The sequence below is a fragment of the Seriola aureovittata genome, chromosome 7 (assembly GCF_021018895.1).
Source record: "Seriola aureovittata isolate HTS-2021-v1 ecotype China chromosome 7, ASM2101889v1, whole genome shotgun sequence".
Taxonomy (NCBI): domain Eukaryota; kingdom Metazoa; phylum Chordata; class Actinopteri; order Carangiformes; family Carangidae; genus Seriola; species Seriola aureovittata.
Genome location: NC_079370.1, coordinates 11035646 through 11060548, shown reverse-complemented (window position 1 = coordinate 11060548; position 24903 = coordinate 11035646). Strand labels below are relative to the sequence as shown.

General features: G+C 38.3%; 3 protein-coding genes across 5 annotated transcripts; 2 read left to right on the top strand and 1 right to left on the bottom strand.

Moving 5' to 3' along the window:
- Positions 1–19: 19 nt before the first annotated feature.
- Positions 20–7694, top strand: si:dkey-260g12.1 (tumor necrosis factor receptor superfamily member 5). The gene is made up of 11 exons (XM_056380316.1): positions 20–1269; positions 1452–1521; positions 1706–1757; positions 2114–2224; positions 2414–2563; positions 4488–4584; positions 4821–4855; positions 5774–5890; positions 6124–6146; positions 6250–6355; positions 6571–7694. The coding sequence occupies exons 2-11, from the start codon at positions 1453–1455 to the stop codon at positions 6840–6842; spliced, it is 1032 nt and encodes a 343-aa protein (XP_056236291.1). The 5' UTR covers positions 20–1269; position 1452; the 3' UTR covers positions 6843–7694.
- A 46-nt stretch (positions 7695–7740) lies between these two features.
- Positions 7741–14087, bottom strand: cd27 (CD27 molecule). Of its 2 annotated transcripts, XM_056380346.1 has the most exons (8): positions 13958–14087; positions 13408–13549; positions 13198–13323; positions 10730–10873; positions 10235–10279; positions 8266–8316; positions 8062–8163; positions 7741–7880 (listed from the first exon to the last, which is right to left on the bottom strand). In XM_056380346.1, exons 2-8 carry the CDS (start codon positions 13547–13549, stop codon positions 7771–7773), a joined length of 720 nt encoding a protein of 239 aa, XP_056236321.1. In that variant the 5' UTR covers positions 13958–14087; the 3' UTR covers positions 7741–7770. The 2 variants fall into 2 exon arrangements, with proteins under 2 accessions (XP_056236321.1, XP_056236322.1); XM_056380347.1 differs by lacking the exon at positions 13958–14087 and having other exon boundaries at positions 13408–13593.
- Positions 14088–18119: 4032 nt separating this feature from the next.
- tnfrsf1a (tumor necrosis factor receptor superfamily, member 1a) lies at positions 18120–24363 on the top strand. 2 transcript variants are annotated; one of them, XM_056380311.1, is made up of 10 exons: positions 18120–18311; positions 19979–20083; positions 20195–20297; positions 20431–20556; positions 20653–20805; positions 20948–21026; positions 21842–21888; positions 22354–22529; positions 22614–22734; positions 22883–24363. In XM_056380311.1, exons 2-10 carry the CDS (start codon positions 20009–20011, stop codon positions 23179–23181), a joined length of 1179 nt encoding a protein of 392 aa, XP_056236286.1. In that variant the 5' UTR covers positions 18120–18311; positions 19979–20008; the 3' UTR covers positions 23182–24363. The 2 variants fall into 2 exon arrangements, with proteins under 2 accessions (XP_056236286.1, XP_056236287.1); XM_056380312.1 differs by having other exon boundaries at positions 18127–18311; positions 22617–22734.
- Positions 24364–24903: the final 540 nt, after the last annotated feature.

Sequence of the window (24903 nt, the reverse complement as noted above, 5' to 3'; positions counted from 1 at the left end):
TGCTCACAGCAAAATATGAAAAAAACTATAGTGGTGCGTTGGTAAGGTGCACCACACATCAAGGCCCATGCTCCAAATTCAGGCCCTCTACTGCATGTCACCCCCCACCCCCGCGTTTCCTGTCTCTCTCTACTAACACTTTCACAATAAAAGGCAGAAATGCCACAAATATCTATGGAAGCCATGAGCGGCAAGTGTTTAAAAAAAAAAAAAAAAAGTTTGTTTTTGTAATACTAATTTTGGCCACAATAGGCTGAAGTACACAACTGCCCCAGTCGAAATGGGACTAAAAGCATTTTTCTTTTTCTCCAGGTGTCTTTTAAATTCTCATTGTGCTCTAAATACATTGTACATATCCTGTGATAGCAAGTTGTATAGCATTACTGTCCTGTTTTTCTTTTAGCTAATGTATTCTAATCAACAGTTTTGCCCAAGAGGCTTTAGGATAGTATAAAGAACTACAAAGCCCATGTTTTGACATTTGTGCAGCAAAACTTTTTTTCTTCTATGTCCCTCCAATTAATCACCTCCTGACATTACACTGATACTTTAAGTACATTTATCAGATAATACTTTTATTAGCAGTTGCAATTAATAGTACTTTCCCTCAAGTAGGATTTTAAGTCGAGGACTTTTACTTGTGATATATTTTTACGTAACTGCATAAATACTTTTATTTACAAAAAGGATCTGAATACTTTTTACCAGACCAGATACCACTACAGGCGTTAAATTGGGTGAACTAACCCTTCAGATCGGCCTTCAGATTCTGCTGAAAAATTGTGTAAGGAAACAATTACGATCTGTAGGAAATCTAAGAAAACTAGTCAAATATGACTGAAAATATATAGTGACTGCAGATCAGGAAATTTGTAACCGCCGCTATCAAAAAGATCTACTCCTCCATCCTGTTGTTGACACAAGTTCACTTAACTGAGAACATTTCTGTCTTTCTCTTCATTCTTCGTCATATCTGACAGTTTGCATGGAAAGTGATGAGGCTTTGATGCAGAAACATTAGTCACAGTGCGGATGGGTCCTGTGTGTGAGAGCTGAAGGTGTAAACAGGACAGAAGCAGATTGGTAGAGATCAGTAGGCGGGGGAGACAGGAAGACAGGAAGATGTAACCAGGTAAGGAAACAGTGACACAGAGGATGGGCAGAGTGTATGAGAAGACAGAGAGAGAGAGAGAGCGAGAGAGAGAGAGTCACAATTTAAGGAAGTTAACAAAACAACAGGAGGAGAACAAAAGACGCATCACATTGAAGGTAATAATTGTTTCTCTTTCTTTTCTTTTTTTTGTTGGATTTACACATTATTTAAATGTAACCTTATTTATCATATGTGAAGTTTTATTGGCGCTGCAAACATTACAGAACGTGCCTTTCCTTCCAAACTGGTGTTTCATATCTGCAATTTATTTTCATGTTTACCATGTTTTTCTCGATAGAATGGGGCTTGTGCAATACCTCGTGATTGTCTGGATGTTGTATGCACAGGTGGTGCTCACCTCTCCGCTGGTAACAATGCCCTCTCTCTTCAGTTCATCTACGTTAAATCATTGTGTAATCTTACCGAAAAATCAAATCCTAGGGGTTCTTTGCTTTTCAAGTAGAAGAAATAACTCAAAGGTTCAAATGTATAAACATGACCTGTGCGAATTATCCTAGTGGTTCATGCCTATTTGTGTTAATGTATTCGCAGGCTTTGAGGGATACTTTAGTCACCGACAGAAAGTGTAAAATGTGCTCTGCAGGTAAGAAAATCGTGTGGTCTGTCATGAACTTCTTTTATTTCTGTATCTTTTTTCTATATGTTCCATGTCTGGCTTTGACACACTGATTGCAATGAATGAATCAGCAATGACTAGTATTTGGAAATGACTATGAGGCACTGAGACATACAGTATTTATATTTCTTACTCTGTGCCTGTTTTTTTCTTTTTTTTTTTTTCTTTGCACGTCTCTTGATGAAAAATGACGCATGCTGCACACTTAGTTTGTGCCATATGACCACATCCTTCATTGATATGCAGCCTAGAAGAGCGGGCTGTTTCTGCTCCCCTTGTCATCCGATTCTTCTCATCTCATTTGTTTCTTTCTGCTCTGTCAGGTGAGTTTCAGAAGTCTTGTACCGAGTGTGAGCCCTGTCCTGCTGGCAGCTTCACAAATGACAGGAACAGTGAAGACAGCTGCCATCGCTGCTTCGGAGACTGCAGATCAGGTAAAGAAACTATGAGTCATTTCTACTAACTTAACGGTTTCATCCGTCCCTGTCAGGACTGGAATGATGGCAGTGATCTATAGGTTTCTATAATAAAGTGAAAATATATTAACACTGATCTCTCTGCATTTCTTGAAATGAACTTTTGCTTAAACTAACTACAATTGTCACTGTTTTCCTCCGTCTCAGATTATCATCTTAAAGTGGTTGAGAACTGCACCAGCACATCTGATTTAAAATGCGTCTGTGAGGCTGGTTTCAAGTGCAATGACAAGGTCCGATACTCAACTGTAGGCAACTGTAGATCCTGTGTCAAGATCCCGGAAACACCCCGAACTGGTAATTAAACAGTGCAGTCACTCAACTCAGATTAGAGATTAGACAGGGCTCAATCAACCTCATCATAATCAAAATACACCTCGGGGGATTTCACTGACTGTAAGAGAATGACCAATAATGATACCAAAGACTATACATCAGTTATTTACACGTGACGGCAATAAACATGTTGTCAGTGCTCCACTCTGACTTTAGGGGGCAACACAATGTGAAAATAAACCATTACTACTAATAGTCCTTCATTAAGTTCCAGTTAAGTAAACATTACAAAGTGTTAACAGGAAAATCTACTCAAATATCAAAAGTAATGTATTTGTTCTGATGAAAGGTCCCTGTCAGATGAATATGTACATCGTTAACACTGGTATCAAGAAATAATGAAACACTGAAAGTCTCCCAAACTGTAGATATATGAAATATGAGCTATGAAAAAAATGTCATTTGAATGTCACACATGCAGATTGAGTAGATTCTCACTGATAAGGCACAATTTATAAAAGGTTTATAAGCTGTAATTAATGGCTTTTTTGATGGTTTAACCATAATTTACTAATGCTTTATAGATCAGTTGTAAACCAACTTTTGGGTTGCCAGATTGTGGAAAATCCTCCTCTAGCACAACACTTTGCTGGTCTTTTGAGTGAGCTCTGTAAGTCATTACAGGGGGCTGTTGCAAATGAGACTGCAGGACATGTGGACCAGAATCCATTTATAATTTTTGATTAGAGTTTGACTACAGATGTAGAGCACAGAACAAAAAATGTGAAATGTTGATAGTTAGAGCTGTGTTTATCGCATTTTTAAGTGAAGAAGTTCCCAGTCTGTTGTTTGAATAAGGACTCTCTTGCATCAGTGTGCCCTGTTTAAATAAAATGATGTGGTAATAACATGGCTGTGTGTTTCCATTCAGTAACAACAGAGTTATAAATATCATCAGGTTTGTAGTTATAAATATTAGTATGACTAACGTGCCTTGGGTTGCTCATTTTCTATTGAGCCATTAGTAAATGTTGGTCAGTCACCTGCAATTATAAGTTCAAATAAATCATAAATAAATTATCTACAGTCCATCAGCTCTGCAGCTGTAATTTTACTAAGCAGTTTATAAATGGATTTTAGGCCAGATGTCCTGCAGCTCCTTTCCAGTATAGAAGTGGTTCAACAGGCCACTGGAGAGGTCTCTCAAATGAATTGCAGAGCTAAAGAGCTCAACATAAAAAGTCTTATACTGGAGGAGGATTTAAGTGTCAGTGTTTCGTCAGTGCTATACAGAAGACACGAGACGACAGGGAAGGGTTGAGAGCTGAGACTGCTTACCTCTGTTTCATAGTTACATACAAGTTACATATTATAACTTTACTTGGTGACGGTATATGAATGATATGTTCCTTTCACAACTTCTCATGTTATTCAAATATGACTTTACTCAACAACAGTGATATTCTATCCAATTTTCTAAAAGAAGGTAAAATTCAAATTTGCAAAGTAACTACAACGGTAAATCCAGCTGTATTCAGCTAAAATGAAAACAAAACGGCCCTCTAAAATGTAGTGATGCAGAATTATAAGTGCAAAGTATTAAGACTTACAAAATGGAAATCCTCAAAACAGGTTGATAAGCCATGATGTTTGTGCATGGTGATATGATCTCTCTGCAGCACAAAACACCTCATACTGTACATGGTACTTGCTTTGCTATCAATTCTAACACATTTCCCCTTTAAACTCTCAGATCACTCTAATCTTAAACTGGCATCATTACAATAATAAATAAATCTGATGACTCTCTCCCACACCTGTAAACTTTTCTCATGTGCCTGCGTATGATCTGTTACTGCTAAGGTGTTCCCAATGCCAAGATGTGTCAGTTTTTTGGTTGTCCTCTGAAATCTGAAACCAAACCTGTGATGTTTTTGTTCTCCAGTGGCAACAGCTCCGACCCCAGGAAATGATAAGCAGACGCCTTCCTCAGTTTCCTCTGGACATACCATCACTTCTGCCAAACCCTGCCAATTTTCTGAGTGAGTTGTTGATTTCCTGAGATACAGTACAAAATAAATACCTCATGGAGTGGAGTTTTAAAACTCTAGATTCACATGACTCTCAAAACCTGGATGACTTAAAGTGCTCTCAAAGTCACAGTGCCTTACATTAAGATTATTTTAGCATTTGGTGCAGACATTGCAGACATCAAAGACTCTTTGTTCCATATTTGAGTTACTCAACTTACTTAACACTGCACCTGTATCTCACACAGATGCCAGCAGTCAGTCCCACCGACACCCAGTGCAGGTGAGTGTGTATGAGTGTGGGGAAAAAAGTGTATGTGAGCATACCATGCTGGCAGCATGGCTCTATGGATGGGAATGTGGGTCAGTCAGTCTACCAGATCAGCTACTACAGAGTTTTGCCATGAAATTTTGCACAGTCCTACAAGATGAATGCTGCTGACTTTGTTGATCCCTTGACTTTTCTTCTATAGTGCTAGCAGCAAGTTGACGAACACAGCATGCTATCAGTCTCTACTAGAGGCAATGCGATTTAACAATGCTGTGTCAAACCACACGTACAAGCCCTGCAAACCACATGCCAAGTGAAAGCTATTCAACTATCCTGCATAAGATCATGGTCTAGTCTCTAGTCAGCTTTTGAAATAATATTATGTACAAGTGGCAACTATATAACTAAAACAATATTTTTGCTCACCCTGTCAGCCAGAATATAATATATGTGTGTGTTATAAACTTCAGCATCTCACTAGCAGATGCCGCAAACGAGCAGATGTTGGCATTTCCTCAGCAATCTTCTGCAGCGATGTCAGTGGCAACTGAGGTTGCCACAGGAAGTGCCACAGCTAGCTGGTGCTACTGCTGCCCCTGTTTGAACTTGCTGTTTCTCAATATTCATGTTCAGCTTAGAATCTTTGTAATGTTTTGGTGATCCTCAGACTTCGCCTCTAGCGCCATCTTGAGGTCAAAAGTCTAATTTGTCCATATGGTCAAATACATGCAAGACTGATGACCTGCCTTGTGAATTAGAATATGTTAGCATGAAGACAGGCTAAACAACACTGGCAAACCTGTTTTATATCCGCATGTTAGCATTGTCGTTGTGAAAATATTAGCATGGAGCTAAAATCACTGCTGTACATAAGCCTCACAGAGTTGTGAATGTGACTATAGACTCTGAAATCTTGTTTCTTTCTCTCAGATGCCATGAGCAGTCAGCTGGCAGCCATTTTGGGTCCGCTGGCTATTATGGGATGTCTTGCCCTTGTGATCCTGTTCTGCGTCTGTCACCAAGGAGATGAAACATGTTTCAAGCAAGGTAAGATGGCGTTTACATCCAGGATCAGTGTCTGGTGTCTCAGTCAAATTTTTTTGGTTGCATCACTTCTTGGAAACAAAAAACATTTTATGTAAAAAGTGTATGACTGTTATTAGAGATTTGTCATCAGCTCTTATTTCCTATGTAAATCATATACATGTTGAGTCATCATTGATGGACATGTGTAAAGAAATCAATTGCCATTACTCATTACTTAATCTATTCTTTTTCAGCTATTGCAAAGATTTGTAATGAGGTAAGTGTCTAAAGGATCATGGTGCTCATTCTATCGTGTATTTACATATATGGTATAATTTGTTCTTTGTTTTCTGCAAACTGATGGCCATGTTCTTCTTTAGGGAAAGCAAGATGCTTCTCACAAGTCAAAGGAGTCAAGTCATCAGTTCCCCAGAGACTCATTCTGTGCAAAGCAGCAGCCACCTTCTCTCTCAGCAGCCAATCTGGGTACTGATGAGTGAAATGAAAACTTTCATGTGAAGAAAAGAGTTGACTCATTTTTTGGGGTCATTAAGAAAATTAAAATAAAAGTAAAAGATGCAGCTTGGTTACTGTTATGAGTCTGAGTTGTACCTACTCTGTAAACTATATATTGATGCACCTCTGCAGGTCAACTAAAACATTCCTCTATGTGCACTCTTTACTTGTTAATGTCTCTGTAGGTTCAGTCCATGTCCACAATCCAGGGACGGTCATCTTCAGCTTGCTCAGCCAGTTTACAGGGCAAGTTGGTGCGACAATTGAAGGTGGGAAGGCAGCGGAGACAGTGGGAAGTGAAGAAGAAGACGAAAGAGACTGTCCTGTGTGTCATCCCACCTCCTCTCCCAGTATTCATCTCTCCGAGGAGGAGAGGAGTGGAGAGATTGACAGCATTTTCTTCCCCTCCCAAGAGCAGGGGAAGGACTGCCACATGTCCAAAGAGGAGGAGCTATGATACATAGCAAAATTCCCAGGGGATTTGTGTTGGTGGTTATGACTATGACCCTAAACACATCCTTTTAAAGGAAGGAATCATAAAACTGTCAAACTACAAATGAACGCGGAGCACATTTCATCTTCTGCTGGCAAACTGTGAAGGATTGCAGTGCTCTATGGTAACTTTATTTCCTGCAGGTTCTGGGAAAACTTGTGGTTGGTAAGCACCAGAAACTTTACTTCGTGATGAACAGCTAGAAGGTGATTTATATTCTAAGTTTTAATTTAATAAATCCTGTAAATACTCTTTGATAAGCTCTGTCATCTCTCTAAAGTATTAGACCTGAATGTTTAATGTTTTGAATAAATATTAGGCTTTTTATTTACAATAAAAATTTATTTTGAAAAAAGAAAACTAAGTACAAATGTATGTAAATTATTACAAAACATTCATGTATATGGATATGTATACTCTAAATAACTGCAGAAAAAATTGAATTTATATATACATTATATATACATACAAATGTAAAGATGTGAAATATCTTTAACCTTTGTGTACCATAGTACATACCATCTTTTAGCAACACAGTGCACAATTTCTTACTCCTGCAAGTCGCAGTGTCCCACTCAGTATTTTCACTTTCTTCCACATTCTTTTTCTCCATGTTTTTATACACTTTTTATCATCAATTTATCATATCAACGTCACAGATGTCAAACAGTCATGTTTCCTCTCAAGAAACCGTATTAGTTGAAACTTGAAACATAAAGTACGTCCTCTGTGGTCCCATTCGACAGCACGGACTGGCGTGATGTTTGGCCCCATTAGTTATACACATCCAAAGCAAATAAAGATATTTTGCGTCGACTATGTGTCACTAAATGTCCGCCTATAAAATTCTTGCTCATCCAAGTTCGGGCTACGCACCCGGCTGGTCGTTAGCTCACACATCAATAGGTTGGTCACATTTCCCGCACACTTCCTGAACAGGCTTGGATACGTCCTCGTCCACAGAGCATTGTGACAGTGGTTGTTTCTCAGACAAAAAGTAGCCTGTACAACAATGGAGAGATTTTTGAAGAAATGAGATTGAAATATGAGGTAGTATTCACTTTAGATATTAAAAACATACATTCATGCACATTATAAAATGATAAAAGTGCTATGCTCTACATACTTCCCGTATTGGTATATTGCTGCAGGGTTATCAGTTTTCTAACAATATTATAGTTACCATGCTTGGTGAGCCAGTGCAGGAAGGGCTTGATTTTTGTTGCAAGAGCAAGTGCAATACCTATACACAGGAGGGCAATTATCACCAGGAACCACACCGTATCTGTAAGAATGTGTGAGAGAGACATTTTTGGAAAATGTATAAACACCCACAGGTGGGAGAGTTCAATCCTTTCATCGGCACAGAATCATTAGCTGACTTTACCTCTGAGTGGCGTATGTGGTGCCAATGATGTGATGGCTTCGGGTGTGGAGGCTGAAAGGAAATGATTAAAAATAGATTATGAGCTCAGTGTGGACATCAATAGTTCATCTGTTCATGGTTCAGATTAGTCAGTGAGATAAGGTCTCTTTTTTTTTTTTTATCACTGATCAGGATTTACAATCGCACAGCATGATTTATAATTAACTTGTGTCAGCTTGTGGGCACAACCGTTCTCCATGGATACTACAGTGTAAACAAACAGTCACTAACTGAGGGCACAGCATGTGAGGAGTTTATCAGCATGACTGTTTGTATTATTTTTAGTAGCTATGTCAGCATGTAACTGTTTCAGCTGAACAGACATTCTGGAATGCTGTAGTGTGTTGCTATAGTTACATTAGAGTCTGAAGTGCTACAACTTATTGCTATGGTTGCATTATTCTGTGTAGTACTTCAATATATTGCCAAGCTTGCAGACAGTTCTAGTGAAGTTTTTTTTTCTTCTATGACACAATTAATAGCTGTGGTCAAGCAGTGTGATGAACAGGGGCATAACTAGGAATTCTGGGACCCTTACAGAACCATGACCCCTTTTTATGGAGCCACTGTAGTGCCAAATGATAGAACAGATGGAGCAAAATATTATGTGTGCAAAAGTCATCCTCTATTATCATCTATTACACTGTGTAAATCTGCATGGTAACTCTGACAGCTGACTCCACTGTCCTTTAACCTGTTCAGAACCTAATTATATTCCAAACACAAAAGAATAACTTATATCTCAAATCATCAGCAATAATAGAAATTATTAAAATGCTTTATAATGTGATATTTTTTAATAGTCTTGAGAGCATTTTTCAACAGTAATGCTTTAAAACACATTGCATATATATTCTGTATTATTTTAACAAAATTATTTATTAAAAATTAAATAAAACATTTCTCAAGTATCTCCAAAAAGCAGTATGTTCAGAGCCTCCTGAGTTGAATATTCTGTGTACATAATCAATTGGATGCTGATTGTATCATTACTAAATCAAATAGAAGCAGTATTTCCCTATTCAGCTATATGAATATTTCCTATGCCATTTTGATGTAAAAGTAATATAACAACTCATGCTTACTTTAAACACAGTTTAAACACAAATTATGTGATTAAAATGTTCCTTCTGCTAACTCCTTGCCTTACAGTTGGCCACGCATGCTGAGGAAGGGGGTGTGACTCTACTGCAGTCCATTTTGGGTGATATGAAACACTGGCTGATAGACATCCAATGAAATAAGTTTGTGATATAGATCTTGTTTGCATCATATATGAATCTCATTCTGACAATATGTCTTGTTTCCACTATATGCACTCATCATCTTGTTTTCAGAAAATAGTCTTTTGAACATCTGAGTCGCCACGTTTTTGAATGAAATAACCAAAAATAATTGATGTAGTTACATTAGGTCTACAGTCATTATCATCTCTCAAGCAATAGAAGCTGTGATAAGCAGGATAATCTTGTCACATCACGATAAAATCTAGAGATCTATTTCTGTCTGTTTATCTCATTTAAACCAAAGCCTTTCAAATGTGCACAATTCAACACTAGCTGACAATTGTGGTTTTGCTGCCCTTCTTTGGTTACCGGTTCCACTTGCACAATCACATCGGAGTGAGATGAAGTTATGAATGCAAGAGACCACACTTCTGACCACACCCCGGAGTGAGTGGTTGTGGTGCAACAAATGTTGAACCAGAGGGTTTAATGAAACTATTTATTGTCACGTTGTTACTTCTATGGTAACCTTTCATGCTGTCGTAAACTTCATTTCCTAGACTTTCCCGTACTATATATAGAATTTATCTGAGCATCTAATCCAAAATGTTATTTTTCACGTTTTTATATTAAGAGTTTGTCTTTTTCAAACATGTGTATGAAAACTGATTTGAATGTGCAGATTGACAGAAATGGTGTCTTACTTGTAGTGGATAGAGGGAGTGTAGTTGACTTGTACTTCATGTTTGCTATAAAAACAAAACAAAATTAAAAAAAAAAAAAAAAAACAGTTGTCATTATGAGAAGTATAATCATAACCTTTGTTTATGTTTGTGTTAATGATGAACACACGCATACACAAAGGTTGTCTTTCAAACATGACAGTAAAGGTTACAGTTCATGGTAATATGGTTAATTCTATGATAGCCTTAAATCCTGGTGTTAATTTCCCAGTGTTTTCCACCCATTTAGAGTTTGTATTTACAAACGTCCGCAAAAGTGGATTTTAATGTCCAGATTGATAGAAATGGTACGTTTTATGCAGAGTTAATCAAATGTTAATCAAATGGTAGCTTCCAAATGTAATGCAATTTAACTTGTGGAAAACTGGGTCTTTAATGCACAAAGTGTTAAAACCAATTTTTAACACAATTTTTCAGTATTTCAACAGGTCTACATGAAATGAGGGCATATCTTACTTGTGGATGGAGGGAGTGTGGGTGTGGTGGTTTCAGGCATTGGCACACACTGGGTGCAGGATTGGTCTTCGCATCTGTAGCCATCTTTACATCTGCACACAGCGTTATGAGTGGCATTACAGCGTGACTTGTACTCCATGTTTGCTGTAAAAACAAAACAAAATTTAAAAAAAACAGCTGTCGTTATAAGAAGTATAATCATAACTCTGAGTATGCTTATGAGTGTGACACAAACACAGAGACAAAGTTGTCTTTCAAACATGACATAAATCAGAAAATGTGAAATGACTCACAAACTGGGCATGGCAGGTAAGGTTTCTAGTTTTAGTCATAAGACGGTTATATTATCACTTTAGAGACAGACACAACTGTTGTCTCAGTGAAAGCAGTATTTCATTTTGATTAAACAGTTTCTTCCTAACAGGATGCTTTAACGAGCATAGTTCAATGTGATCAACAAATTAGCTAACAGAAAACTACTTATGAGTTTCATTGAATCTTTTATAGTCATCACTTCACATTTATTTTCATAAAACAAATGTTTGAAAATGTTAAAACTAAAACAATCAAAATCATAATTATAATTTTACATCATTTCGGGTCATAGTTCAGAGAGACTTCATATCTTAGTAGTTTGATTTTTTTTACATTAACTGAAGAATGTACAGTGTATATACTGTCACTAAAAGAACTGGTACAAAATCAATCATAATCTCAAACACAGACTTCTGGCCTTTGCTAGACTGTTTCCCAATGCTGGAAACCAAATGTCTTCACAAGCAACGCCAACAGATTAGCAAAAAAAAGCTGCAGGTGAAGAGAATTTGCCAATGTATACTGATATTCTTTTAGCTTGTTGTCCTCACTGGGAGGCCAGAGGTCACAGTTCACCCCAGAGCAGTCAGTCTGGGGAATCTGGAGCTGGCAGGGATTCTTACTCTGTTGCTCCTCAGCAGGGTTGAGTTGGTGGGTTTGAGCAGGTTGTTACTCCACTCACTACTTCACTCTGCTGTCCCATGGTAATCCATTATAATACAAGTCTTCAACCTGCCATTATTCTAAGATTCCTACATTGTGTTATCACTGGCTACGCAAGCAAATGATAGAAACAAGCATAAAGTTTATGGCTGATGGCTGATTCAGATCAATAGATATAACCGAGGAGGAAACTGATGTCATTTGAAAGGATTTGAGGACTGAAAATGATATTGTATGGGAAAATGTTAGTAATAAAATTTAAAATATTTGGCATGTGAAACTCCGTTTGCACATCCAAATCCTTGAAAATGATAACTCCCAGACAAAGACCAAAGGACAACTGGAAAAAACAAAAATTCTTGTATTGCATACATGTGTGAGATTTTTGTGTGGGTTGAATCACTTCCACCTGAATTAATTTCCATATCCTTTAATCAGCTCGAAGCCTCTGCATGTGCTTTTGACATTTTGAACACCCACCCTCATCCCCCCAGATTCTAAATCTGGGGGGTTCAAAGGTATCTAACAAAGGTTTCTGCATGTATTGACAGATTTTAAAGGTCTGCTTACAGCTGCACCGTTAGCACTGGATTGAAAAATGCTCGCCCTTTGGTTACAATAAGTAAAAGTCAAAGTAAATGCTAAAATATACCCATAATTCAGACTTTCTCTCACTTCTGTGTGTTCTCTCATCTATGTTTTCCACAGTGACATTTAGAAATAAGCATAACCGCCTGTTTGCTCACCTGTAGCAGGGCAGAGACCTGAGTAATAACACATGTCTTTTGTGTCTGCTGCTCTTTCCGATGTTTACCACTTTTCTGTGTTTTTCTTTTTTTTCCACCAGCTTGATGATGGTCTATTTTTTCAGCCTCCTCCTGTTCTTACCACTGTTGGTGGGCTGTGCTGCTGATGCTATCATGTCAACATGAACGTCTGCTTCAGAAGCCAACCCTTCTAAACCCCCCTGAGCTGGTTCACCGAGGGTTTCTCAGACCCTCCCCTCCTCTCTTTCATCTCTTTCTGACTATATCCCACCATGATACACAGAAAGGGAAATCCCCCTTGCATATGAGGTTTCTATGGGCAAACTTCTCTGAAATAATGATGTACAGATAGAGTTGAGAAGCGATGAATCACTCAAATATGATCCTCAAAAGACAGACATACATGTTTTTTATAGTATTGTGTGTCAAAGATATTTAAGTCATATCACAACCAGTCCACATGCCATCCGCCTGTGATTCAGCTCTATTTCTTAATATTTCCAGAACTACTCTTCTGCCTGTATATCTGTATACCTTTAAAGCATTCCTGGATCTCTGTGACCAGTGGCTGTACAATACAATATCATATAAACTGTATTAATATCATTGCTGTTACCAAGACCGTCCCTGTTACAGACCTCAATTTAAATGCAACTATCACACAGCTCAGGTCTCACATGTACCCCCTCCCCACCCCAAGACAAAAGCTCTAAAATTACTCACATTTTAGGCAGGTTGTGCAAATACTGCAACTCGGATCCACATTGTCAGAGTCAATATATCGGTCCCCTTGGCACAGGGTACACTTAATGTCACAAGAGTTTTCTGAACGCCGAACCATTCGTTGACCTAGAATACACACAGAAGATCACAGTTATAACCTGTCTGCATTAAAACTATCAAATGTAACGAGATGAAAGGAAATCACCGTACCTGGCGGGCACTTTTTACAGCAAAACTTGGCTTCTTTCATTGGCCAGGGATATTGTGTCATGTTGCAGTGTATGGAAAGCACAGAGGAGAGGAAAAACAGACTGCACAGGGCAGTAAAGGCAATATAACAAAGTGGCTGCATCTAGGAAAAAGGAAACGAGGAAGAAAAAAGAGAGGGAGGAGGATGAGCAGAAAGAAGAGGAGGAGGAAGAGGAGGAGGAGGAGGAAAACAATTATTTAGGCAGATACAGTCACATATAACACCAACAGAGACTGGGTGAAAAAGTTGACATCAGTAGTGCTTTACAGTATGATAGACACTTAATTCATAATTAGATAAACACATTTCAGATTTGAAAAATATGTAACATATTTATAGTAGATCCAGAAATTTTACCTTATAGTAAACCAAACACTCTACAGACTTTAAAGCCAACTGCAAGTGAGATTACAGGAACATTACTATATGAATCTACTGACATTCATCATTATAGGACACTGAAGGTCTGACCAACAGCTATAGCTGAAATTGTCTAGTTACAGTACTTACAGCAGACGAGTATCAGTGAGACGAGATGTGACCTGGGACCCTCTGAGTACAAGACTGAACGGTGGACCAGAAGTGTGTCAGGGGATTATTCATAAAATGGTGAGTGATGACTCATTATGAAAGAAACACTTAGATGGTGGTGTCTTTGAATACTCTCTGTCCCGCTTTCTCATCCTGTCTGTCTCATCCTGTGTGCCGCGACCCCCCTTGGCTCGGTGCACAAAAACATGCCCTCCTCCAGCCTCCACTTTTTTCCACAGGCACCATCGCTCTCGCTCTCGTTTCATCCAAAATCAATCTTTTGTCTCCAAACCTTCTAATATACTCTCTCTCTCTCTCTGTCTCTCTCTCTCTCTCTCTCTCTCTCTCTCTCTCTCTCTCTCTCTCTCTCTCTCCTTTTCTCTCTCTCTCTCTCTTTCTCTCCTCTCCTTCTCAGAGTTGGATGACGAGGTCATTTTAGTAAAATATCATATGCCACTCATTTAACTCCAAAACATTCTGTTGCTGTTACAGAGAGCTGTCGTGAAGATAAACATTATTCCAAGAAACAACTCTATGACACACAGGAGTATTGCTTTTAACAATACCAAATACACAGATAAGATCAAAATTCCTTATTAAAAAGTGATATTAGTCATCATGACTGTGAAAATATCAAATGTAACGTGAACAATCTGATATTTCTGCTCTGAGATGTGGTGAGAAAGAGGAGAGGTAAAATTAATGCTTTTATTATCTGACATATAACGCACAGTTACACCTCCTCTGATGGTTAAGTCGTATAATTTGAATTTGAATTACACCAAACTATTGTCAAGAGAAGCAATAAGTGAGTTTCTGAGAAATTCCAGTGCAAACTTTGTAGGAGTGACAACTTTTTGACTTGAGTAGCAATAACTAATTTGCATTTGTGTGCAGGTCTTTCCCAAACACAAACACACTAGATCTTGTGGATACTTTTTTAAGTTGACTTGCCAGTGTCTTTATCATTTTTTTTTTGTTTAATTTAGTTTTTTTGTTTGTGCAACATTCCCATCTTATATTAAGAGGACTGAGAGGCTGAAGTGCCACCCTGTTAGTTTCTGCTTGAGCTCAGTTTTCACAGAAACCAGACCACAACACGTGACCTCCTGTCAACCGTGAAGCGGGGACTAAGACTGAAGAAGTAGCGACTTAAAGGGGCTGCCTCAGAGGCCCCATGTTTGCTCTTCGCAAGCAGCAACACTCAAACGGAGTACAGCGATGACTGGACGAAAGATGACTGAGCAACAAAATCACTCTTAACTGACTTAGAGCAAACCTGGTCATGCTTATCATGAGGTTTCACTATAAATGTTGCTTGACCGTAAGGATTAGTACGTTTGATTAGAAGTTCAAGAGGTTCTTTGCCAGGAACCTGTTGGTGGTGTTGTGATGAAGTAAACAGGTAATTAAACAAAGCTATTTTCATGTGGCTAGAAACACTAAATGTATCCACCGACTTAGAGCTGGGCCTTCCAGTCCTCACTGCTGGCCTCAAATACTGTGTGAAACTCGGTGTGAAATGAGTGTTTGCACGTGCACATATGAGAAGACCTACTTTAAGTGTCTGTATACAAAATGTGCCAATGTAGGGATTTGACACAGAGAGAGAGTGAGGAGGAGTAGAGACAGAGGCACGTTTTTTTTGTTTGCTCATTGAAAAGGAAGGATGTGGTTTTTCTGAGGAAGTACTTGTCGAGCTCTGCTGACTGAGCTCTTTCATGTACTGTAGCAGTACAAATAAATTTTTTCTGGCTTTTTGTGCCTTTATTGATAGTGCAGTGGAGAGAGACGGGAAATGGGGAGGCGAGAGAGGGGGAATGACATGCAGCTAAGGGCTTGTCCGATGCGGGACTCGAACCGGGGCCATCTGCAGTGAGGACTGTAGCCTCTACACATGGGGCGGATGCGCAACCAACTGAACTACTCGACGCCCCTACTCTGCTGGATTGTTGAATAAAGTCTCACTCCAACCTCTTTTTAAAATGTATTTTATTTATTATCTATTTTTATTATGATGTCAGTAATTACTACTTACTTCATTGCCTGTGCTCACTCTGTGCTACAAACCTGAAAGATATGGGCAATTTTCACTATGAACCCAAAACACTTTATTCTGTCTAATTAATTAATTTTCTAATTAAGGGGTTTACTCAGGAGTTGATTCATTAATTTCATTTATTATGAAATTTTGTGAATAAAACAGATTGTTCAGTGGAAAATTAATGCATACAGAACTATTATTTCTATTCAGTGCTTTATCCCTAATCTATGACTGATTACATCAGGTCATCCTCAATTTGACATCTAATTATAATAATAATAATTATAATAATGGTGACCCTGTTTCTACATTAGACCTCAAACCAAGTTTGGCATTTCTGTACTGCAATTTAATTTTATCCGCCAATATATACATGGATGTTGAGATATCTGTAGTCGGCCAATATCAGCAGATACATCTGGATTTGTCAGTCTGGCTCTCATTATGACCTCATCTTGTGACCTAGATTGTGAAATGCCCTTAAATGGAGAAATAAATGATTTTAAGTTTAAGATTTGAAATTAAGTTTAATTAATGGAAAATTCCTTCTCCTTCCTTAAAAGGTTATTTATGGTCATCATTAGCAGGCTTTTAAGGTTGCAGCAATTAAATCTCTAATTCAACAGCCTTAATTGATCCAGATATTTTAGCCAACTACCATATCCAACCCTTTATTATATTTCCTTTTTTAATTTACTTTATACCCCATTTCTAAAATCCTTGAAAAGGCTATGGCAAAAATAATTATGTAATTATTTGCATAGAAACAGTATGTTTGAAGATTTTCAATCATGATTTAGAGAACTCCAAAGAACGGAAACAGCACTGGTGAAAGTTACCAACGATCTGCTCATGGCCTCAGACAATGGATTCATTTGTATACTTGTCATGCTAGATCTTACTGCTGTATTCGACAACATCAATCACAAGATTTTATTGCAGAGACTGGAACATGTCATTGGGGTTAAAAGAGCTACACTAGGCTGGTTTTTCTCAATGGATTCCAGTTTGTTCATGTTAATGACTCTTCCATGTACACAAAAGTTAGTCTTCATCATAAAGTTACTGTGAGGAATCTTCGAATCATTATTGACCCGCTCACATAAATCAATATCCTTCTTCCCCCTTCAAGTCAAGTCAAGTCAATTTTTATTAGTATAGTGCCAATTCACAACATAAGTTATCTCAAGGCACTTTCCAAATAGAGCAGGTCTAGACCTTCTCTTTATAATATTATTTACAGAGACCCAACAATTCCCACCGAGAGCAAGCACTAGGCGACAATGGCAAGGAAAAACTTTATATTTCTCCCCGTGTAAAATCCCAAATCCTTCTCCGTACATGCAAAGCCCTTTGTGACCAAGCTCCTCTGTATTTTAAAGATACAATAGATATGATACCTCCCCATGCCCCATGCACTTATATCACACTATACCACTACTGTAAGTTTGTAACTATGTCTTCTCTCCAGATCTGCTACTACTACTCAACACTCACCATCATCATTCTTAATCATACTATTATTATTATTATTATTGTTAGAAGTAGTAGTAGTAGTAGTAGTAGTAGTACACACATAATAATCTCTATTATTACCATTATAACAACCAGTTCGCTAGTGTTTGAATACAGCGGTATGTAGCCTCCAGCTGTTCCTCATCTTTTACCCCCACTCCCCCCCTTTCCTCCCACTTCCTTAATTCTCTCCTCTCAACCCTCGGACCGGTTCTGTGGATATCTCTTCCTGTTACAAGAGAGTCCCTCCTCTCTACTGGCGCCAAGAACTCATGGTGTGAATTGTTGGGGTTCTCTATAATGTTGTAATGTCAAATAACATTGAATTGAATCTTAATTCTAATTATATAAATGTAATGTTTTCTCCTACTCAGTTTATGCCTGTTTGTCATTAAGTAATGATAAATGAATGTAAATCTAGGGTAGTGTTAGTAGTGTTGGGATAAGGAGCACTATGCACTTCTTGGTCACCTGCAGACTTAAAGGCGCCGTCCTATTTTTTATTTCTCTTCAGACAGATTTTCAGAGTGTGTTTGTTTTTGTCACCCACAGGTGCCTTCTTGCCAAACTCCGCTTCGCAATTCCTTGAAATGTGCTCGTGACGCAGCTATTTCCCGTTTGAGTCCTCCCCCGTTCGTCTTCAGACGAGAGGGCAGCCAGACTGTCGCTGTGCTTTGGATAAAAAAACAAAACAAACTACATTGAATATACATTCATGTCGACTTATGGACCTGATGTAAAGAGATATCTGTCGGCCTAGCAGCTGTTGTCCAGGTAAGTCGCGGTAAAATACCTATGCATGTGAATCTGAGGGAAGGAGAGATTAGTATCAGGCTTCTGGCTGTAGTGGGCGTTATGCGGTGTGTACTAGCTAAATCGAAACTCATGATACAAAAAAAAAAAATAACTGTAAATTCTTGTGTGGATTTAGTTCTTATATATGTCAATCTTATCTGTAACTGCATTAGTCGTCAGGTTCACCTTTGAAGGTTTTACAGTGACTTCGTTGTCAAAGTTCGTCAACTCTCAGCCTTTCACAAAACAGGGAAGTGAGGGTGAAGCTGGCAAACAAGTCTCTGTTTTTTAACTGACAATAAAGCAACTGTGTGTTTTTTATTTCTACAAACCATTTACCCCATAACATAGCCTCACATTTGTTTCCTTTTTGTTTGTTAAATCACTTAAAATTACTTAAAAAGCAAATTAATGAAAGTGGTGAATGCATTGTTTTATTGAGACCACCTTAAATGACCCTGCTTACATTCAGTTATAATGAAAAAAAAAAAAATCAGCCAAGAACTTAAAACAGGCAAAAATAAATAAGAATAATTCAGTGACTTTTACAGTTTTAGTTTCATAACAAATAATAAGCGTAGTCACTTGTTTATCACAGTCGACTTTGCAGCTAGTTTCATTTTCGCTGTTTAGGTGTTGACAAAACCTCCTATGACACTTAAGCCCCCTCCCCAATCTAATGGTTAGTGAAGTTAACCTGCAGACCTGTCATCTAATTTCAATTGTACTGTATGTATTTCTTTGTTAGAAAGTAGATCCAATAAAAAAAAAAAAAAATCCCTAGCAAAGTGTAGGCCTATGGATTATCCTGATTAATAACTTGCAGATGGTTGTCATTTTTCACAAATGAAATTCCCTTGACCTTTATTGTATTTGGTTGGCAGCGGAACCTTTAAAGATGTATGTCTTACTGCGGGGGTTAGATACTATTTCTACTGTGAGAACATGTTTTTTTTGTAATTTGGGTGAGTTGAACCTTTCACGTAATCAAGTCAGGGGTCATTTAATGTAGTTTGGATAAAATTGATATTTATTTCCATGTAAATTACACACAAAGGGATTTAAAACAGGGCTGTGGACTTCCCACACACTACATCTCTTTGTACAACATCTCAGAGCCACTCAAGCAGTTCTGTGAGGCTGTAAAAACCAAAATTTTGGATGGATTAAAAATAGAGAGAAAACCCTTTGCTGGTTATAAATATATATGTATATGTATTGTATATGTATATTTGTTGGGAATAAGCATCACAAGCACAACATAAACTGACATGATAAGAGACCTAAGGCGGGTCTTGCTTAATTTTCTGAATGGGGCTTACAAGCAGAGAGAGGCCATGGGTGTATTAAGGTTCATGTTTCATATTAATAAAGTATATAATAATAATAAATAATAATTACAGTAAATATTTGAGTACATAACACGGCCAGCAATGCTCTAATTATGAATGTATCCTGTATAACAAAACAAACAGTCTAGTAGTGTAGCATTATAAACATTTTACCTTAGGTATGGAATAATGACTTTTGTTGTAGTTGTAGCTATGTGTGCCTGGAGCGTACAGTCTATCATTCAGCAAAAGTGTTATATGGCTACTGTGCAGTATTTCTTTGGATTTAAAGGTATTTTACCGTTTACCTTGCAGGTGACCTCAGATGGATTGAGTTAAAGCTGTATGACAATGGAGGGGGCTGGGCACAGAGGAAGATGGATTAAAAAGGCCCATTATGGCACAACACTCCTTCTCATGGTGAGAAAAACCTGAAGTGCTTCACTAAATACTCAATAAACTGGAAAACCTGCCTTATAAATGATCCTAAACAATAAATGTTTTCATTTCATTGTATATTCTATGTTGCAGTGCACGTTAACTTTGGCAAGTTTAGAGCCTTCAGAGAAGAAGAAGTGTGAGACCGGGGAATATGAAAGTGAAAATGGAATTTGTTGCAACAAATGCCATCGAGGTACAGAAACACACATAAACACCCAATAGCATGCTCATTATTGGAAATATCACACAAGTGAATGTCTTCTTCTCCTATTAGATCAATATACAAAGTCTTAACTACGTTTACATGTGACATTAATGTTTTTCAGGTTCTAAGCTTATAGAAGAATGTCATGCTCCGGGTCAGAGAAGTAACTGCACGCCCTGTCCTGATAACCAATACATGGACAATATGAACTCTGCCACCAACTGCAAAAGTTGCAGAAGTTGTACAAGTAAGTAACATTCCCTTTTACTGACTTTAACCCATTGGATTTATCAGTGTTGCACCAGTTAATGATTTGCTTTGTTCACTTTTTTTCTCTCCACAGAACGAAATGAATTTCAGTTCTCGCCATGTAAAAAATATGAAAACACTATTTGTCGGTGTATCAGTGGTTATTACAAATATGACATTGATGGAGACACATCCGAGTGTCGCAAATGCAAACAATGTGGTCCTCATGAAAAGGAAAAACAGAAATGTAAGTGTTAAGATGAGACAATGCTTATTATTTACACTACGGCTCAGCTTTGTCAGTGTAAAAGCTTTCTCTTTATTAATTATTTGGCCCATCAAGTATTTCCTCTGAGTTGTGTTAATATTATTATTCTTGTTGTGCACAGGCACACTGGAGGAAAACACTGTCTGTGAATGTAAGGAGAAATACTACAAAGTCAAGGGCAAGTGTGAACCCTGCGAGAAGTGAGTACACTGTTTGTTGTTTGTGAACACTGTTCCCATTCTGCTGTCTGGGATGCTTTTTATTTTTTTCAAGTCACTGATGGGGAAGTTGGTTTGTTGAATTGAAACTTGCAGTACACTTCCGACTTTGTTCAGTCTTTCCATTTGTCGGCAACAGAAGGGAGAAGTTAAGCTCTAAAAACTGGGTTACTATGACATTTACTAAATGAGTGCTCATTTGTTAAGTATACTGACTCATGGGCACCTGGTTGGTTCACTGAGGGAGATTTGAGACAGGGTATGATTGAAATATACAAAATTACAAAAAACATTTGTTTGCATAGCTTGCTTAATACGAGGATAGAAAGTAAAATTTGGTAAAAGTTTTTCCTGGTTAGACAAAACAAAATTGCTTATTTAAAAAATATTTTGAAAATGGGCATTATTAGTGAAAAGGTAATTACAGCAGCCAGTGGTCTATATCAGGGTAATGCCTAAAACTCCCAGCTTCAGTGAGGATTGTGTAGGTGGACAGACACAAAGATATTTGTTATAGATAAAAGAGGAAAAAGGAGGGGAGCCCAGAGGAACTTAACTGCCCATAGATCCCACAATCCTTAGCTACACTCCTGTCACACAAACACCCGAGTGTAACCATTGATAGTGATTGTGACGGATAAAGTGTTATCTCTCTTTCAAAATTTACCAGGTTCCTGTGTAGTGGTTAACAAACAGTTTACTGTTGTTATAAAAATGTCTTGACCTTCGTGTTAATCACTTCCTCTTGAGATGTACTACTTCCTCTACAATGTTGTGAAATGTTCTGTTCTCCACAGTTGTACCAATGAGTGTTCACATCTCTGTCAAAACCTGCATACAAAAGGTGAGCACTCGTATCAGATGTATGATTATCAGGCCAGCTTTCATATGAAAGAGTCAATAACAATAGGATTGCTATAAGAATAGAGTTGCCTTATAATAAATATTGGTGAAAACCTGTAGCCTGCGTAGCCATACATTCTGCTCTTCTTGTTTGCAGAAACACTGAAACATAATATCAACAAGGTGTAATCAACTCCAGCTGCACTGTAGTCATTTTAAACTGGTTAACTCATCCATCCATTTTCTGCCACTTGTCCAAATTTGCATTTTATATGGTATTAAAAAGGGCTGAAATTTAACTTGGTGAACCCTTGACAAACCCTGAAAAAAAGTGTTTTTTACAGATGTGCCTTCTTCATTAGGTTTTATAACAACAGAACGTAGTTTAGTTGGAATAAAAACATTGTTGCTCTTTTAACATGTATCCGTCTTTTTTTCTCATGTGTCCCTTGGGATCCTCGTGAAGCTCCTGACAAAGGAAATGAATTTCTCATAAACATAATTGTTGGAGTTGTATCTGTGGGTTTTCTATTGTTGGTGTTGGTGGTTCTTATCACCTACATAGTCACAAAAAGGTGCACCCAGAGGAATTTGCAAAAACCGCCTTCCCAACCGTCTGATGTTTCCCCGGACTCTTGCGAGGTATGCTGATCCGTCTGTGGTTCCTTTTCCCTACTGGAAGTACATCTACAGTCAGCCTACAAAATTTGATCTACTGTTTCATAGCAGGTCCTTATCTGCCGTGAGGAACCTTTGGACAACAGCAGTGTCAAAGCCATTTCCCAAAGCCCTGTGAGTGAACAGCAGCCATCCAATCTGCCTGACTGTGTCCCCCTGGAAATCAAGAGTGAGTGTATTTTATACTGTGCATAGCAGCACATGCTCCTGACCAATGGTCCAGAGTGTGTTGGCTCAAACATACAGTAAACTATTGTTCTAACTCTTATCTCTTCCCCTCAACACACCCCTCCCCTCTTCTTTCCCCACTTCTGAAGTCACTGACCTGATCTACACAGTGCTGGATCTGGTTCCTGTGCTGCAGGTGAAGCAGCTGGTGCGTACTCTCGGTGTGATGGATACAGAGATCGAACAAGCTGAGATGGATCACAGATCCTGCCGGGAGGCTCACTACCAGATGCTGCGGGTGTGGGCTGAGAGAGGGTCTCGTGCAGGTGGAGGAGGACGAGGTGGAATGCTGCACTGGTCGTTGATGCAGGAGTTGTCAGACATACTGAGAAAGATGCACCTGGGAAGGGCGGCGGAGGAGCTAGAGACAAAGTATGGCATTCAGTAATCCTCTCACACGAGCCAAGTGGAACAAAAAGCTTATGAAACCAAGTACTGCTCTCTCCAGAGACTCACTCACAGACGGCCTCAAAGCCTTCACAAAGACACGGGGCTACCACCAGCAGTTTTATTTCACAGCTAACCAGCATCATCGAGCACTCTACCTCTCATACCCACCATCTGCTGAGATGACAAGGTCAAACTACTGAGAGGGACTGATCAAAATGTTCAGGTTCAGAGCCACAAAATAGGTTTTTGCACTAATAGATTGTGCTCACCCTTTTGTAAAGAACATGTATGTAAAGAATATTTTTTAAAAATGTTTATGGAATAGTTTGACATTTTGGGAAGTGGGTCTCATTCTCTTTCTTACCAAGAGTTAAATGAGAAGATTGACACCACTGCTCTTATGTGAGTTTTATTGATCTTCTCATCTAATTCAGCGAGAGTGAATACACATATTTCCCAAAGAGTCAAACTAATGCAACAGGTCACGAAGCCTGCTGAAAAAATGCGCTGTTTCTTTCATGTCACTATATCGTCTGATTACATACTAGAGTGATCACTTAAGTTTTATTGACTGTAATTTGCACAGTATTGTATTTTCATGTTGCTTTATCAACTTTTTGTTGTACAGCAAACCTTTTTACCATCCTTTGTCATTTGTAGTTTAGGCCAATGAAATCACTTCATTTGTGTCAAAAGTCACTATTGCAGCTATGTTAAAATATTTGATTAAGTACAGGGAAGTGAAAAAGTTAACTGGTGACTATTTAGCCTGTACCATAAAGTTAACTGGTATTGTTTTAATAATTGTTCCTGGTTGTACTGAAAAGAACAAAAACTAAAGAAGTTGTGGTCTTCTTTATCAAACTTTGATTGGAAAAGTAACAAGTTAGCTGTTCCTACTTAGTGCTGACCAGACCCCTGCCACTTTTAACAAGCTTTTCATAGCTCCATTAGCATTCTTTTAAGCCCCATCATAGACGCATTATTCATTACAGTTGAACCAAACAGGACACGCCTTGTCTCAGTCTGTCTCAGCCAGGCAACTTTTATAATACCAGTCCGAGCCTGTAGACTCAGATATGAATCAGTCACACTCTTACAGACCTGGCATGCCAAAGCACTTTTGCCCTGTTTAAAACTGTATTATACTTTTTATATAGTGAATAAATAATGAATATAAGTTTTGTGTATCTTTGTGTATGTAACTGAGGTGTGCCATAAATCTGTCTGGAGGCTTCAGACAGCTGTCATAAAGAGAGCTTACAAGCTGATTACAAGCGTACAACCTGAGATTGTATGTGTACGTTAGTGGGCAAAGTGGAAAAAAGTAATGTGTAATGAGGATGTATTGTTGTATTTAACTTCAGCCATGCTGCAGGTATACATTCCACCCTGACGCTTTAAACATTTAATCACATTTGTAAGGACTTCTTACCACATATAGATTCGACTCTCAAGTCTTGTCTCTCTCTTTTTTTTTTGACCTCACATGATCTTTTCATCTGTTTTTTGTTTCCTGTCGCTACATTCTTTTGGCTTGTTCTCTTCCCCATAACTCACTCCTTGCCTCTTGCTCTAGTCTGTTCTCCATTTTACTGTGCTATGAAACACCAGATTCCCATGGTTGATTTCATATCAATGCCTTTCTTTCTGTCACGTAATGAACAAAAGCAGCTGCTGCTTAGATGTATGAAAACCAAAGGCCCCCCCCCCCCCCCCC

Bases quoted from the DNA above. Each gene is read 5' to 3' on its own strand.
- si:dkey-260g12.1 (XM_056380316.1), top strand. From the start codon at position 1,453: ATGGGGCTTGTGCAATACCTCGTGATTGTCTGGATGTTGTATGCACAG. The intron at 5,891-6,123 runs GTAAGATGGCGT...ATTCTTTTTCAG, and splicing joins TGAAACATGTTTCAAGCAAG to CTATTGCAAAGATTTGTAAT. The intron at 6,356-6,570 runs GTACTGATGAGT...ATGTCTCTGTAG, and splicing joins TCTCTCAGCAGCCAATCTGG to GTTCAGTCCATGTCCACAAT.
- cd27 (XM_056380346.1), bottom strand. From the start codon at position 13,549: ATGCAGCCACTTTGTTATATTGCCTTTACTGCCCTGTGCAGTCTGTTT. The intron at 8,317-10,234 runs GTAAGACACCAT...ATTTCCTTTCAG, and splicing joins ACTCCCTCTATCCACTACAA to CCTCCACACCCGAAGCCATC. The intron at 7,881-8,061 runs GTAACTATAATA...ATTGTTGTACAG, and splicing joins GCACTGGCTCACCAAGCATG to GCTACTTTTTGTCTGAGAAA.
- tnfrsf1a (XM_056380311.1), top strand. From the start codon at position 20,009: ATGACAATGGAGGGGGCTGGGCACAGAGGAAGATGGATTAAAAAGGCC. The intron at 20,084-20,194 runs GTGAGAAAAACC...TCTATGTTGCAG, and splicing joins GCACAACACTCCTTCTCATG to TGCACGTTAACTTTGGCAAG. The intron at 21,889-22,353 runs GTGAGCACTCGT...ATCCTCGTGAAG, and splicing joins TCAAAACCTGCATACAAAAG to CTCCTGACAAAGGAAATGAA.